General features: G+C 41.0%; 1 protein-coding gene across 1 annotated transcript in view; it reads right to left on the bottom strand.

Moving 5' to 3' along the window:
- The window catches only part of SLC22A3 (solute carrier family 22 member 3), a 109642-nt gene that overhangs the window by 24683 nt on the left and 66588 nt on the right, over positions 1 to 18371 (bottom strand). Inside the window, exon 5 of the mRNA XM_001152133.8 lies at positions 17114 to 17231. Within this exon, the coding sequence (XP_001152133.2) occupies positions 17114 to 17231 (118 nt within the window). The remainder of the gene's footprint in view (positions 1 to 17113; positions 17232 to 18371) is intronic.

Here is an 18371-nt window from a genome sequence, read left to right as displayed (position 1 = left end):
ACTTGCGTGGACTGAATCCAACATGTCATCGAAAGCTCCAGCAGCCTCTATGCCAACAGTCATCACGGAAACAGAAAGGTTCTAAATATCACATTTTTGAAATGCCCAGTGCCTGAAACTATGGTAGCATGTATGGATACACAAAATTTTGAGTTCTATGAAGAGGCAAATTGAGTGTCTATGAGACACTGGTCAGCCAAAGTTGTTTTGAAGAGAGAGAAAAAGCAAGTTTGAGTGAATTCAAGCAAATCCTCTGCTTTATCACAAGTAAAAATCAAAACTACACACTCCTGCCCAGAACAATTCTTATCATCACTTCTTCTCAGTCTTCTGAATGCTGTGGGAATTATTTCTATGGGAACATGGTCTTTAACATCATCATCAATAACATATGAGCTCATCAGACCACCTGTCCACTCGCCAGCTGAGGGAACTGTTCCAGCTGTTGGATGTGGTCAGGATTCCAGGATCCCTGAAACCTTGTCCCACTAGATTCCTGGTAGGTGTCTCCTGCTGGGGCCTGGGCACATAAGGCCCTTACCCCACTGTCCTGGGTTGGCAATGCTTTCTGCACAGGTCAAGGACAGCCAGGGTGACATTAGCCCCAGTCACTGACTGCTCAGGGCAAGGGTGACTGGGGCAAGTCCTGACTACATTCTCAAAGAGCCAGTAGCTGGGGCTTGATGCTGCCTATGTTCCTCCATCCCTTTTCTCAGGAAAATGGAGCCTTCCCTCGTTTCCTGCATGTTTTCTTGGCAAGTCGGCAGTGGGGTCTCTGCGTTGCCCTCAACCTTCCCCATCAGCTCTGGTCACAAGCATCTCTTCCATTGCTGCTTGCTCAGGGTGCTTTGTCTTCATCCTGACTCTGACCTGGTCCCTGCCTGCTGGGAGAGTCCTGACTGCCCTTTGATTTCTTCTGTTTTCCAAGTGCTCCAGTGAAGGTACAAAGAATCTCACCAGCAACTAGAGATGTGCAACTTAAAGCACTTTGGGGACTGGAAAAATTAGGAAACTGGAGCATACTAAATCTAGATGTAGACAATAGGGACCCACAGGTCCCACTCGTGCGGTAGACACAGAAAGCAAGCTGGCGTTATTCAGGGTCCAAAGCTTGCCTGCACACCAGGACCCAAGGGATCCGCTTCTAGGCCTTGAACTCCATGGAGAGCCTTACACAGGTCAGAAAAGGACATGTATGAAAACACCGATCACAATTATTGAAGGCAACCCAGGTGCCCATCATTAGGAAGATGGAGACCAGAGACACAGCAGGTATGGCCTAATGAAAATCACACGACAGTTGGAAGCAATGCACTCACACATGAACAAGTTGGGTAGACACTTAAAACAGATAGTTGAATGACAAAGTAAGAAATACAAGATCTGGAGTGGCACAATGCCATTTATATCACCTGAATACACACAGCACACTCCACTTCATAAGAACACATTAATAGCAAACGTATAAATCAGACACATTAGAGTGGGAACCTGCCGAGGGAAGAGTGGGAATAGAGGAGGAAAGGGAGAAGAAAATCAAGTAGGACATGAGAGGAGTGTTGCACAGCCCAACGATGCCGGAGCCATGCACAGAGTCTTAAGTGACCCAACTCTGCACCCCTCAAAAAACAAGAACCAAAACCACAAGAACCACAAGAACCAAAACCACTGTCATCTCGGAATTTCCTCCATTTTCAGTGCTTCCAAATTTGTCAAATATCCAAATTTTGCCTTCTTTATGTAACTCAGAAAGCCTTTGGTTTCGTTTGAAAACTGCTGAGAAGTATTCCAGAGACAGTCAGGTATAGCTGAAGAGTTTGAAGATCAGTTTAGATGCACCTCAAAATAAAGATCACAATCATGTAATGAGTTTTGGAGTTTGCGGGTTGCTTACTTTTCTGGTTCTTGATTTGCAGAATATTTTCTGCACATGGTAACTCATTGTTCACTGGTACGTCCTTTGTGCGGCTTAAGGGAGAACATTTAGAGATAGATGAGATTCTCTTACGTATCAGCCATAAGCCAGTAGCACACGCCATCTCTGGAATTCCAATCCTGAATGTTGTTGACAGCGAAGCATGTTATGTCTCATGGCTGGTCTCTGGGCCATGGTAACTAATCTGCATTAATGTTATATTGTGTTCACTATTTATTCAACTTTGAACTGTGACTTGATTTATCATATTCCAACAAATATATAGACTAGTTTCCATAATTAATAGCTGTACTTACCTTACCTAGATTTCAATGTGAAAGGCTATGTGTACATCAATCAAAATTAAAACACACTGTAGTGATTTCCAGATATTGCATATAAGACATGTCTTATATGCATGTTCTTCAACTTCGTGTTTAGTTGTATTGTGCATATTTACATGATGAAAGTAAGTATAGTTAAATAAAGAACTATTATTGGGAGGGAGAGAAGGAAAACAGCTCAAAAAGAAAAAAGGAAAAAGAAAAGCAATTATAGAGGATTAGAGAAAATAGAAGGCATCTTGAATGCATCTGGGGAGACATTTTTGAAGTGAACATTTCACAGAGGTTATTTTAAAAATAGATGCCTTGAATACAGCACCCAGTAACTATCTGCTGAATAAATGGAGGAACAAATGAAGATAAATGACTGCTACATTGTGTATACCCATACCCTTTCGTTTCTGGGACAACTTCATGTCAGTGACATTAAAATAGTTTTTCTAAACGTGGTGATCAAATAAGAATTCTGTGATTCAGTTTTCAATGTGAAAAAATTTTCACTGCAATAATTTAATACTCAACCTGTTTAAATTTAGTGGTTGGCTATTTCTAGACAACAAAATGTACCAAGTTGTTTACAGAATTGTGGAAAGAAAGGGGATGGCAGCAAGCAACCCTACATGAAGTTGATACTATATTTCACTCAGTTGACATCAAAAACCTGTCCCCTGCTAACTTGAGAGCAGCCTGTATCAATGCAGTGCATAAACTGTTATGAACTGCAGAGGGAATACCTGTAATGTCTTTGGAAAAATGTGTCTAGATCAGATCTCAAAGAGAAGTGTGTAAGCCTGGCGGAACACACATACTAATCAAAACGTGTGTAAGTATTCAATCTCTATTTCACTCTGTGCCATAAAAATAATTGTGCTGAGTATTCCATAAGCCTTCCTCAGTCTTCCTCAAGATCTAAACTATTTGTCATGTGTTGGCTCTGAAATGTAAGCCAGAAAAGGCCAAGATTCATCTTTGAGAGACAGGCAACTGGGAACCGTGGTACTCAACCCATCCTATTCACCTTTGAGAGACAGTAGGCAGTTGGGAGTCAAAGCACTCAATCCACCCTACTTAACATGTAGAATTCGTCCCTAAGGTCAGTGGAAGATAAAAATATAATGAACTCAAGTGTATTTTATTGAATGAAAGAAATGAAGGGATCCTGGAAGTTGTCATGAAGTTTGTGTATGTCAAGACTCTCAGCAACAGGTAGAGACACCTTATTTGTGCTTACAGTGACTCATCCTTTTTGAGTATGAGGATGTCTGATTAATGTCAAAAAAATTTAAAGATTGCCCACATGACAGGAATTGTGCTCTTCACTTCTGTTCTTTGAGACCACATAATGACACAAATTTACTATGATTTAATAACACCTTTCAATTTATTATTGGTTATTAATTCTAACTGTATTTAATTTTATCTGAAGAAAGTACATTTTTTTAATCCAAGATGTATTAATTCATTCAACAGACAAGGCTTGGTTGCTAATGGTTTGTGGATCTTTGCAATAACTCCATAGTCCCTAGGATCTGTGGCCCACTGGGACAGATTCTTTTGTCAGCTCCGGGGCTGAGGTTACAGCGGCTAGGAGACAGGAATGTGTTAACAAGAACATCCAGGATTCCCTGTCTGCTTACCCTCCATGTTCATCACTAAAGAAGGTGACATATGTAGAAAGCTGAAACTGGATCCCTTCCTTACACCTTATACAAAAATTAATTCGAGATGGACTTAAATGTCAGACCTGAAACCATAAAAACCTTGGAAGAAAACCTAGGCGATACTATTCAGGACACAGGCATGGGCAAGGACTTCATGTCTAAAACACCAAAAGCAATGGCAACAAAAGCCAAAATTGACAAATGGGATCTAATTAAACTAAGGAGCTTCTGCACAGCAAAAGAAACTACCATCAGAGTGAACAGGCAACCTAGAGAATGGGAGAAAATTTTGCAATCTACTCATCTGACAACGGGCTAATATGCAGAATCTACAAAGAACTCAAATTTACAAGAAAAAACCATCAACCCCATCAAAAAGTGGGTGAAGGATATGAACAGACACTTCTCAAAAGAAGACATTTATGCAGCCAACAGACACATGAAAAAATGCTCATCATCACTGGCCATCAGAGAAATGCAAATCAAAACCATAATGAGATACCATCTCACACCAGTTAGAATGGCGATCATTAAAAAGTCAGGAAACAACAGGTGCTGGAGAGGATGTGGAGAAATAGAAACACTTTCACACTGTTGGTGGGACTGTAAACTAGTTCAACCATTGTGGAAGACAGTGTGGCGATTCCTCAAGGATCTAGAACTAGAAATACCATTTGACCCAGCCATCCCATTACTGGGTATATACCCAGAGGATTATAAGTCATGCTGCTATAAAGGCACATGCACACGTATGTTTATTGTGGCACTATTCACAATAGCAAAGACTTGGAACCAACCCAAATGTCCAACAATGATAGACTGGATTAAGAAAATGTGGCACATATACACCATGGAATACTATGCAGCCATAAAAAAGGATGAGTTCATGTCCTTTGTAGGGACATGGATGAAGCTGGAAACCATCATTCTCAGCAAACTATCGCAAGAACAAAAAACCAAACACCGCATGTTCTCACTCATAGGTGGGAATTGAACAATGAGAACACTTGGACACAGGAAGGGGAACATCACACACCGGGGCCTGTTGCAGGGTGGGGGAAGGGGGCAGGGAAAGCATTAGGAGATATACCTAATGTAAATAACGAGTTACTGGGTGCACCACACCAACATGGCACATGTATACATATGTAACAAACCTGCACGTTGTGCACATGTACCCTAGAACTTAAAGTATAATTTTAAAAAAAAAGAAGGTGACATAGTTTTGCTGTTACACAAAAGATTCCTGTAGCAGAAAAAGATCCTTGGTTCTGGCTGTTTTCCCTAACATCATCTAAGTCCTTCTCCTGCAAAGGATAAAAGGACTACATCACCAATTAACACCTCCTTTATTCAGACACCTTACAAAGACTTTGTCTCAATGTGTTTGCCTTTCTGTATATGAAATTCTATTTCCTTCTCTCAAATGGCACCAAATTCAGAGAAAAAAGAAAACAGAGCAGGCCCATCTTATTTTTTCCAGACCAAGTAATCTAGCCATCTCTGCGTTGCATGGGCCTCATGCTGTTTGTATGAGTGGGTGGGTCCCGCCATCAGCCCCCACATGAAGAAGTGTTGCTATGCCAACACAACCCAGGTGTTCATCCACCCATTTATGAGATGGATCTTAATTTTAATTCTTTCTAGGGAAAGCAGGATTGATTCCATGAAAATCCAGCACCTGATACCTTTTTTATCATCTTCCTGGATGGGACCTCAAGAGATTGAATGACAATGTGTTTTCTCACTTACTTTTTCGTACAATTTCCTCCAGCTTCATCTATGTCAAAGGGGCACATCTGTGTACATCAATGTTCAATCTAGTGCTGCGGAATTTAAATGAATTTCATCTGCTCCTCAAGCCACATCTCTCTTCTTAGGATTATTTTATGAAAAAAGATAATTTTCCCGGTGGGTCCAAGGTCTAGCAAGCAGTACTGCCATGGCAACACAGCTCTGGGTTATGAATAATACGGGGACTCCTGCCAGGGTTGCTGGCTGCGCAGAGCTCTGGAAGTTGTACTCATTACTGTCTCCACAAAGGAGCGCGTTCACAGAGAGGAGTATTTTCTCATTTATCCACAGTCGAGAAGCACAGTAATTTGGATTGTGGAAACTGGTTTTGCTGAAAACACACGAATGGACCAAATGGCAAAGGAGCAAAATACATGAAGAAGCTGAGCCTCTTCCCTCACACTGATAGAGTGGAAGGATTCCAGAGAGGGTATCAGAAGGCCCTTCCCCAGCAGACGCTTGAAACGGAAAAAGGACAGGCAAACTCACTCCTCTTTTCTATTAGAGAGGGACACATAACTAAAATAATCAAATTAGATGCCTACACAACTCCCAAAAAAGAGAACAACCAATATTAATGGAATAAAACAAGCCTGTGTGGCCGATGAGTTTTGCCTTGTGTTTTACTTTTTACTTTTGTTTGTAATACTGCCGGGGCTCAGGGTAGGCAGGGAAGAAGTAAATGCTTCTCTGCCTACCAAGGAGTGCTGGAGTAGAAAGGGGAAGACTTTTGCTCCTAAAGGGCAAGGGGAAGCTCAGCCTTTGAGAAGGAAAAGGGGGAAGCCCACGCATTTAGATTCATAACTAATCACGGATAACTGAGCAGTTGCCAATGTCATGTCGCAAAGCTCAGAACTCCTGTGTCATAAGCCACATGGACCTGCCTGTGTGGTTTGCCAGGATCCTAGTAGCAGTGAGAGAAGAGTAAGTGAGAAAGGAAAGGGATTTGGCTCTCCACCAAGCAATAGGACTTGTTCCTCCACATGGAGAGGCTAGCTAGGGAAAAAAGGGCTTTGTGTTTTCCGTGGCTGGCCCTGCTGTCTGTGGCCTGGGTACTTGTCTGGGAAATGGGTTGGCAGCAGCCGTCTCTAGGAAGGGCAGGTCCAGCCATCAAGACAGCATCAGCATCTTGCTTTAAGGCCATGGATGTGTAGGGACAGGACAGAAACCTGCCTTCTGAGGATGAATCAGGCAGGAATGAAGCAGGGCCAGAGCCACAGTAGAATGGGCAAGGACTCAGGACCAGATGAAGAACCAGGTAGACATGAGGCTCTGCAGAGAAAGGGGTGCGGGAAGAAAGAGGAAGCCTGGCAGGCAACTAGACAGGCTCAGCAACCTGCCCCCAATCCCGGGAACGGCTGGCAAGCAGATGCCAGACCCATCCTCCAGCCAGGCGGGAATCCCATGTCTTCTTCTAGGCATCAGGGCCCATGGGATGGGCAGGGAGGACTTGTGACGCCTGCAAGTGTAGACCTTTGGAATCTTCCTCTGAGCATAACTGGGGAGATGAGGACTGACCCAGTCATGGAGGGAACAGCTCTACCCAGTTTGCCTGAGACATTTTTTGGTGTTAACTCTGAAACTCCCAACTCCCCGGCCCTGGGCAAACAAGGACAGTTGGCCACCCTGCTGGCCACTGCCTGAGTCCCTCTGTTGTCCTGGCTTCTGTAAATACACTCACTCTTTAGTAATATGTCCTCAGACACCAGAATTGATTGCAAGGACTGAATGCAGGAAGTTTATGGGACCATAATGTGGAATGCTTTCCTTTCCCAGTTCTGATGAATAGTTTTCAAGCCCTAACTTGTACAGCAGAGATAGTTAACATTTTGATAAAGGCATGACCCAATTATTTATTTTCCCAGAGGAAATCTGGAAGATGAGTTTGGGTGAGTAGGGGGAAAGGCCCTGGCTCACCATAGTTCCTTGTGCAAAATGCTGCTGTCTGATGAGGCATCCCAGAAGTCTGCCTAGCCTGCTCCAAGGCTGCAATCTCATTCTTTAAAGCACCTTTAAATTGAATTTCCATTTCAATTAAAGGTGTAGGAGAACATCCTTCCCTCAATATCTTTCGGTGTTGAATGACAGCCCACTGACCTGAGCGACGCCAGGCTGAGTTTCCATTTGGGGAAGGAAATGAGTGCTGGGCACCATGCTTGAGAAAGGAAGTTGGGGGTCTTGACATGCTGTGGATGGAACTGTTTACTGGTACAGTCTTTATGGCTATTTCACTGTAGCATGAACAGTTTTCTCATTTTATGCGATATAGTCTTGTTTTCAAAGAGTTAAAGACATGGAAAGTAAACAAATCCATTTAAATACACACCATTTCTAGAACTCAGGCTATTTTTAAAACTAGGAAGTATTATTAAATTAATTATTGGCTACAAAGTTCCATTCCGTGTTGAGTATGTCCAGTGTCCTGACATATTTGTATGCATTCAAGCATATTCTAAGTTAAAGTGAGTGTGATGGTACACATACTACAGTTACCATTTTTATGAGTCATTTTAAAGATGAAGGCTTTGCTGGTAGAATTGGCACCATTCATCCTGTAAAGTGAGAGGAGGAAGACAGCCCTGTCAGGAGAAAGTGCTGGATGGGTTCCCAGTGACTTTCTTTCCAATAACTGTTTTTGAGACTTTCTTTGTTTTTGAGACTCACATCTTTCTCATTCCAACACTGGACTGCCCTAGAGACCCCTCAGATACTCCATGTGCCTAAACTATGTTATCTGGATCTTTTGAAATGAATTCCCCGAAGAGAGATTTCAAATCTGAAGTCTGAGATCACAACTAAACACAACAGTTAACAAAGACAGCACCCTAATTGAACTGAAATACCACCATCCCCAATGGGCTCCATGGAAGTTGGAATCATAGTGTGGTTCCTCTTTTGGAAGAAGAAAAATTATGTTTATAAAAATCCCCTTTGAAAGGAAATGTCAGAAACAGATATTCCCAAAGCTGGAAAGTCCCTTTCTGTAGCAATATTGGTGTTTGTGTGACTGCTCATTAAATTATAGAAAAGACGGTAGCTATTAAGGTCTAGAAGTCTCCCTGACAACTAAGGTAATAAAAAAATCAGTAAGACACTTTCTAATGAGGTTTTAATTTTTTCTATTTTGGAAATATTTCAAACAATGGTATCATTTATATTGATGATGGGCCTAAAGGAATCCCTTTGGAATTGGAAAGCTCAAATTCCGTTCCTGATGTCACATAAACATACCACCATGGGAACTGCCTCAAGCATGTTTATGTGTGAACATTATTGATATAACATCTAATGTTTAATTTTAAAAGCAGTAGATTCGCTATAAACAATACATAAGTGTATCCAAAAAATAAGGAAACTACGATCAAAGCTTATGGGTTTATTGCGCCAGTATAGGATAAATATCACTAACAAATATGGGCATATTCAGTTCTGTAGTATCAGAGACTTCTTGTTAGCTAGAACTGTAACCTACTATTCTCTATGAGTATATCCCATACAAAAACGGGAGGTATGGGCAGTTGGGGGCAGAGGAGAGGGATCTTTAGGATAAAGGCCTTTAAGATCCTGGGAGTAAAAAGGAAACCAAAACTGCTGCCACAGTTACTACCTGTGTAGCTGCAACATCCAGGTCAGTACAGTGACAGTGGCTGCTCACTCAGTGTTGACACGGTCAGCTATTATATTGGTCAAGGTTCTCTAGAGGGACAAAACTGATAGGATCTACATATCTATGAAAGGGAGTTTATTAGGAGAATTGGCTCACACGATCACAAGGTGAAGTCCCACGATAGGTTGTCTGCAAGCTGAGGAGGTAGGAAGCCAGGAGTGACTCAGTCTGAGTCCAAAAGCCTCAAAAGTAGGGAAACCAACAGTGCAGCCTTCAGTATGTGGCCAAAGGCCCGAGAGCCCCTGGCAAATCACTCATGTAAGTGCAAGAAGAACCTGGAGTCTGATGTCCAGGGGCAGGAAGCATCCAGCCCAGGAGAACGATGAAAGCTAGAAGACTCAGCAAGACATCCTATCCCACCTTTTTCTGCCTGCTTTGTTCAAGCCACACTGGCAGCCAACTGGGTGGTGCTCACCCACATTGAGGGGAGGCTTCCTCTCCCAGTCCACTGACTCAAATGTGAATCTCCTCTGGCAACACCCTCCTAGACATGCCCAGAAACAATACTTTCCCAGCTATCTAGGCATCCTTCAATCCAATCAAGTTGACACTTTACCATCAGAGCTATTGATAAATAATGCTGCATAAGAGCCATCGATCTTAGCAGCATAGAATAGTAAGCATTCATTTATCTCATGTGTTTGTGGGCTGGCTGGGGCCTGCTAGTGTAGGTTCGAGGAAGCTTTGCTAGGTCAGCTCCATTCTGAATGTCTCTCAGCCTCCTTTGGGGTCCATAGGTAAGCCTGGGAATTTTCTCTTCATGGTGATGGCTGAGGTGCAGAGATAAAACCCAACCACAAAAGCACATTTCAAGCTTCTATTGCATCACATCTAGCAACCTGCCATTGGCCAAAGCAGGTCTCATGGTCAACCCCAACATCAAAGGGCAGGAAGTCCACTGCACCTATCATGAGGCCAAAACAATATCATTGCCATGCCCAACATTTATAGACCCAGGAAGTATTTTCATCCCTTGGAAATGAGGGAAAATGTGAATCTCTCCAAACAGTAATTTAATCTACCACAATCAGATACCTTCTGCATCACCAAAGAATGTGTTGAACCCTACTCTGGCAGTTGAACTAGTAATATGACCAATTGCATTAGCTAGATTTGGCTGCAAGAACAGATACCCCCAAAACTCTGTAGTACATGCAGACACATTGAGCAGTAGTTTACTGGGGAAACAGCTTTTTCTTGGCCATGTCCCATACAGCAGCTGTAGGTCAGCTGCTGCAGCTCTGCTCCAGGCTGCAGCTCTCCTTCTGAGACCCACCCTGAAGGAACAGCACTGATTTGGGATCTGCTGTTCTTGTGGCAGACAGAAGGAGCAAGAGGGCTGTCAGGAATTCATGATGCCTCTCAAAGCTTCTGCCCTGAATTGATATTCTGCCACTTCTGCTCCTTGGGCGCAATCAAGTCAGGTGGCCAAGCCTGACACTGGGCGGGGAAGTATATTGCCCACAGAGAGATACTGCTGTCAGTCATCTGGCAATGGGTGGGAATGGGATGTAAAATCCTCTTACAAAGAGGAAGTGAATAGCTGAGAGGATTAATACAATTTATCACAGATATTAGCAGTTCATGCTTACTTAGAAACAATCCCAGCTCTCCATTACTCACAAATAGACCAAGTCTACTACCACCAGAAGTGTGGACACTCTGAAGTACTTGCCCATTCTTTTTTATTTTGACAAGCACACCAATTCAGTACCTGGGGCAATGGCCATATCCTCAGATAAGCATTGTTACTCCATCCATTATTCACACTTGCACACAGTACTATTACTTGTCTATCATGAGAGTGAAAAGTTGAATTGAGTGGTTAGTGACCAGGTGTAAGGCAAGAAACAGGGCACTACAAGTAACAAGCAGGAATAATGTCTAACTAATACCAAAGGAAAATTTCACATTTACTGCACTGTAAAAGAACTTTGCATTATGAGCAAAACAGAGGGTGTGGCCAGGGCAGAAAGCAGTTCTCATCCTTGACATGCTCTCTGGGGTCAGTGGATGATTGTGGATGCTCCTGAAGACATTGTGAGACACTGTCATGCTGTAGCTGTGCCTGTGCTACCATTATTGTAGACTTACCCATAATTTGTTTTTTTTTTTAAGTAAGCCTTAAAAATTATCGTATGCAAATGCTGAAAGGCTGAGAACCACCAGACTAGGTGTCTAAGCTAATCCTCCTTCTACATTGGGTAACTACCTACTGCTTAAAATTCTACCCATCCACTGATTCTCTTTAATTTCTACTTAACCTCCTAGGAGCTCAAGCCACTTCACTGTTTTGCATTGGTTTTTGATTTTGGGATTTTTCCTTTTAGTGAACAACAGTTATACTGTTTGTATGTTCAGAGAGCCTGGACCCTGATCACCTGTATTTCTCCCTGCTAGTGCTAGCTATCTCTTCAACAAAGCCAGAGGCCAGCCAGAAACCTTGGCAAATGGAAGCCTAGGAACAAGTGAGGCAGAGACAGAGTTTGCCTACCCATGAAATGAGTAACATCCATGTGAACTGTAACTGAGATGATTTACAGGATAAACAACCCTCAAAATGCACCTGGTTCAATGTTGGATCAAATCTATCATACTATTTTCCTCTCATATTTTCCCTTCACTCACTAAAGCTCTGGGGATTGGTGTAATCTTAGTTTATAGTGAATTTAGCTTATCTGTAATATGGAATATCCTTGGGTAGATTTAAGCTAGGTCCTTAGCTTCTCCTAAATATACCTGATCCTCTGATGTCAGCAATGGAGTAGGCTGGGGTTGGCAGGTGGTTCTTTTCACAAGAGAACAATGCTGACTTGTTGGGTCTCCTAGGGCTTCTTTGAATCCAACCACATTCTTTCAAATCCATTCTAACCTTCTCCGCACCCTATAATGGGCACCCTGAGAATGAGGTGGGAATTGGAGAGGTCGTGAAGGATGAGGTCATTTACACAGTGATAACTTCTTCTAAAAGTCAGAAGTTACTGAAGACAGATTCTGTGAAAAGTAAAAAGAGATTGCTGGGAACTTCAGTCGTAGGTCTGAACATCCTGGAGACTGTATCCAGAGAGAGAGATGTGGGTTAATGTGAAAGTAACTGTGTAAACATACAGTTTCAAGGCTATGCTAACATAGACACGGACAGTATGTATTTGAATCACAAAATATGAGTAATTTATACTGGTCATACTTGTCATTGCACAAAACCTGTAATGGAATCCTGCTGTGATTTTTGGGGTTGGAGTTCAAGTACAGTGCCTACCCTGCTGGCCAGTCCTTCTGCATCATCACGAAGAGGTTTTCTGCCCAGGATGGTGCTTGTGGGGACATAAGGACCTTTGAGATGGAAAACTATGACGTGGCCCATAATGTGGCTGAATTCCGCTTTTAGCAAGGTGTTTTAAACTTAAATGTTTAATCCTTCTCTTGAAGGTAACACTTTGCTTTTCTGCTTACGCTGTACAATTAAAAAGATTAAAGATGGGTAGGTTCGGTTTGAAGACATATGTTTCAAAAACCAAAGCTCCCTTGGAGAAATAGGTGATTCCATGTGTGAGACTGGAACTTACAAGATGAGACTGGAAAATCTCATCGTGCTAAAGAGCAAGGAGGTATTCAGAAGCTACTAGAGGGTGGCAGACTCTGGATAAGCTGCGTGTGCCCAAAGATGGAGCAATTTGAGCATCCGAAAGGGTACTCACCAAAATAACTGTTAACATGGTTTGGCTGTGTCCCCACCCAAATCTCATCTTGAATTGTAATTCCCATAATCCCCATGTGTCATAGGAGGAACCCAGTGAGAGGTAATTGAATCATGGGGATGGTTACCCTCATGTTGTTCTCATGATAGTGAGTGAATTCTCATGAGATCTGATGGTTTTATAAGGGGCTTTCCCCTTTGCTTGGCACTTCTCCTGCCTGCCGCCATGTAAGGAAACACGTGTTTACTTCCCTTTCTGCCATGATTGTAAGTTTCCTGAGGCCTCCCCAGCCCTGCAGAACTGTGAGTCAACTAAACCTCTTTCCTTTATAAATTACCCAGTCTTGGGCAGTTCTTTATAGCAGTGTGAGAACAGACTAATGCAACTGCAAAGGATTGAAACATATAAACTATGTTTAAATAAACACACTCAACTCATTAATCACTTTGGGAGGATGTAGGGAGCCAATTTATTATTTGGAAAAGAAAAAATGATGCATATGTCTTATCTTTCCTATATGAGCTATATCTCAGGGTCACCAAGAGTTGATGGGAGAAATTGGTCTTTATTTAAGCACTGCAGCAATAAATGAAGAAGTAATGATAAGATGAGAATATTGTCATTTGGCAACCTCTGATAAGTTAGTAAATCCAGGCAGTGATTATCAGTGGCAAGTAATGTTCCAAAAGAAGAGACAAGCAGCCACCAGGTATCTCTCAATGGAAATGTACTAAGCCACTTATGAAGTAGTCTTGCCAGAAATATTAAACTTGAACTTGATTAAGCTCTAGATCTAACTACCAATTGACAGGGAATATAAAAGACAGAGAAACGTGTTAAAGGATCCTACAGATATAATCAACAAAATTTCGACTGTGGAAATTCTTCAGGAGAAAAACCCCAGGATTTTTTTTATTCCCAAAGTTGGAATGAAATGAAAAAGGGCAGGAATCTATGAATTAAACCCAAAGAGATCAACAATTCATAATCCATAACTTCAGGAGGAGTCTAATGCACATAGACACGGTGAAACATTGTAGGACAATCAGGGAAGTAGAACACTGACTTGATATTAAGGAATCGTGGTTATTTTTCTTAGGACAATGACATTGATATTAGTTTTATATTTTATATACCACGGCCCCATCTTTGCTCCCACAAGAGGGATCAGTCCCCACAGGTGGATCAAAGGTGTGATTACTTGTATTGAATTTTAAGAACCACAGGAATAGTTCTTGCTCCTCCTTCAGCAGTGTCCTGAAGATAGTGCACACATAGTTCGAGATATCTATGTGTTCCTACTTTAGAGGAAAATATTACAAGATGAAATGCTATGATGGCTGGATTGATTCCTACTCAGTGGATAGGGAAACTAGGCAGAGTATAGAAAAACTAAGATTGATCAGGAGTTGGTAACTGTTGGAGCTGAGGGATATGCATAGAGATTCATTAAACTATTTTTGTATTTTTGAGTATGTTTGGAAATTTCCATATTAAAATTAAAATGACTTGGAAGCCACTGGATCCCATAGTTCATGATCTCTCATAAGCACAGCCATGTGGAACATTGAACTACTTACCTGTTGTCATGATCTCTACAGTGCTCATGAATAAAGCTGGGTCAGTGGGTCTGTGGGAGCAGTGCTAAACTGTACACTCATGGGATGTGTAACAGCAGCTGCTTCGGGGAATCAGACTCATCTCTCAGTGATACTCACTATCACACATGACATGCCTGGTTAATCCAACATTATATTTCACAAGCTACCAGCACACAGCTGTTTTTTCTATATTCCTTTCTAGATTCTTTTCTATATTCTTATTTTTCTATATTCCTTTCTATATTCTTATTTTTCTGTATTCCTTTCTAGATGCCTATTTTTCTAGAACACTTTATATATTCCTATTTTTATATATTCCTTTCTTTATTCCTATTTATTTTCTATGATCCTATTTTTCTATATTCCCTTCTGTATTTGTTTTTTCTATATTCTGTATTCCTAAATATATTTCTATATTTAGACCTTTAAATCAAGATCAAAACCTTGATGTAGATCATATACATGCTTACCTCTGGACTATGTGTGCAAAAGAGCAGAGATTATTCACCGGATGATTAAAATTGAATACAAATTATCAGATCTTTGACCTGGCTATGAGGACTATAGACAATGGATGAGTGCAAACTGGGAAACAGGGGTATATTATTTTTCCCTAAAAGGAACACACAGCTCAAATGTGCTCACTCAAAGAGTAACAAGGATGGACTAATCATAGTGGTTTAAAAAGATCATGCTTTATCTTTACCACACATTTTATGATCTGTAAACCTCAAGGTACATCATTAACGTACTTGCACCATTGCACCAGTGACAACTGTTGAAACCTTTGGAAAAGAGCCTACTGCTTGCCACTTAATATAAGAGAGAGGAAGAAGGCAGAAATCCAAATATACATGACCAAGCTTCAGGGGCTGGGGAGGGGACAATACAACCAACAAAACTCAGTTCTTTTTTAGACAGAGTTTCACTCTTTTTGCTCAGGCTGGTATGCAGTGGGGCAATCTTGTCTCACTGCAACCTCTGCCTCCTGGGTTCAAGTGATTCTGCTGCCTCAGCCTCCCAAGTAGCTGGAATTACAGGTGCTCATCACCACACCCCGCTAATTTTTCTATTTTTTAGTAGAGATGGGGTTTCACCATGTTGGCCAGGCTGGTCTTGAACTCCTGACCTCAGGTGATCCACCCGCCTTGGCCTCCCAAAGTGCTGGGATTACAGGCGTGAGACACCGCACCCAGCCCCAAAACCCAGTTCTTCTCAGAACGTTCTTATCAGAAGGTTCCTGTGAAATCAAACTGAATGCTATGAAGAAAACAATGTTGACAACCTAGTCTTAAATCAAGATTCATATCATCCAAAAATTCTTCTCTAACATTCCTTTTATAACAACCTTTCTGTTATTCTGTAGTCACTTAGTCTTTGGAGCTAAAACATCATCATATTTTTCTTTATATGCTATTCTCTAATTATTTACGAGTTGCTTTAAATATATGTTATATCCTCAAGTGCATATCAAATATTCCAAAGGGCAAAAGCTTTTAATTTTTGTCCCATTTCATTTTTTTTAAATCTTTTTTAGAGACAGCATCTTGATCTGTCTCCTAGGCTGGAGGGCAGTGGTGTGATCATGGCTCACTGCAGTCTCAAAGTCCTGGGCTCAAATGATCCTCCTGCTTCAGCCTCCTGAGTAGCTGAGACAACAGGTGCATGCCACCATGCCCACATAGTTTTTAAAACTTTCTATTTGTAGAGATGGGGTCTTGCTATGTTGCCCAGGCTGGTCTAGAATTCTAGGCTCAAGCAATCCTCCCACCTCAGCCTCCCAAAGCACTGGGATTATAGGAGTGAGCCATTACACCCGGCCCTCCCCTATTTCTTGGTACACTGATGCAGAGGCATCCAAAAAGCCTTTCTTGGAAGAAGGAAGAAATGGAGGAAGAAAAGAAGAAAGGGAGAAAGACCAGCATATAGGAGTTTAGAGGCTGAAATATTACATTACTGCTCAAGCTCTGGTATGAATAAACAGATTTTTTTCAGGGACAAACTTAAAGATTTAAATTAAAAGTCAAAAAAAGTTTTACAGTTTGTACAATCAAGATGAATGATTCAATATTATGGGGCTTACAGTAAGTAAAGTATAATAATTCAAGTAACTTGGTGCAATTATTAAAATATGTACTGAAATGATCAATTAACCTTGCCTATAATGCTAATAGAGCTTCATAATCATTTCTTCTTTAATATGTCCTATGATTTTTCCCTAGATTTTTTTTCAGTTAAGTCAAACTGAAAATGATTTCCCAGATGTTTGGTAGTGTGTGTGTGTGTGTATACATATATACATACATACATATATATATATATAATATGCATATTTTGTATATAAATTTAAGAAGCAACATTAAGTACACAAGCGGCAACAAAATCAATTCACCAGCTTTAGCAATATTTGTTACTCATACTAAAAGAAATTACCTCTGAGTAATTTGATGAGAGGTATTTCCCATTGCACTTAGCAATGCGTCTCAGGATCTGTAATGCTTTATCTCCTTTATTCCGAGTAATCAGCCAACGGGGAGACTCAGGGACCACCCTGGCAAAGAAGGAGGCTATTGTGAGTTATGTCTAGGAATTTCAAACGCTAAAATCTATTGCCTTGAGTTTTTCTATCAAAATGGATCTTGCAATTAGATATACATTTAGGAGTCAATAAGAGTTGATAATAGGTCCCTGAAATACAGATTATTCCTGCAAGGTTATAATGGATGGGGAAAAATGCTAGCTTGATAATTGGATCACTGCTCATCAAAATAATCAACATGACATTGCTCTTGCAAAACCAGGCTATCTTACAATATATTGATTCCATATACGAAAAGAATTGGGATTTAGTAAATATTAAGAAAAGCTTAGGAATCTGATTTATGTAAACTGACTTGCCCATATATTAAAATTAAATTAGAAGAATCATTAAAACATGTTCATTCCAATAAAAATCAAATGCTGGCTGGGTGTGGTGGCTCACGCCTGTAATCCCAGCCTTTTGGGAGGCCGAGGTGGGTGGATCATTTTAGGTCAGGAGTTTGCGACCAGCTTGGCCAACATGGTAAGACTCTGTCTCTATTAAAAATACAAAAATTAGCTGGGTGTGGTGGTGCATGCCTGTAATCCCAGCTACTGGGGAGGATGAGGCAGGAGAAGCACTTGAATCTGAGAGGCAGAGGTTGCAGTGAGCCGAGATCGCACCACTGCACTCCAGCCTGGGCAACAGAGAGACTCCATCTCAAAACAGCAACAACAAAAGTCAAATGCTTTTCTGTTGCTTTTTGATAATGTAATTTTTTGATGCTCTTAACATTTCCTTATTCCTCAGAGAATTTCTGAGTAATATTCATTTGCTTTATAGAACACACAGAGAAACAAATAGACTTCATTGCATTTAACTTGCATGTTGAAATACTGGCAGATATGGTTTGTTGCCTTATAGTTTTCATGAAGCTATTTATTACAAAACAAAACATAATGCAGTACCCTACTTAAAATTTTGTGTTCTGGTATTTTATTAATTCATTTTTCTTCACAATTATTAATAAAATCATCAACAAATACTCTCTTTAAATCCTAAAATTCTCTAAAAATTCTCAAAGCATGTAGCCATTTTAGAGATGTTTGAAAATTTCCTTTATTGCTTTCATTTTCTTGTCGGTTTGGAGTCTAATTTCTGCAGAATCAG

The sequence above is a fragment of the Pan troglodytes genome, chromosome 5, assembly GCF_028858775.2.
Source record: "Pan troglodytes isolate AG18354 chromosome 5, NHGRI_mPanTro3-v2.0_pri, whole genome shotgun sequence".
Taxonomy (NCBI): Eukaryota; Metazoa; Chordata; class Mammalia; order Primates; family Hominidae; genus Pan; species Pan troglodytes.
The sequence above is the reverse complement of the archived record's forward strand: the minus strand, read 5'-3'. Positions and strand labels throughout refer to the sequence as shown.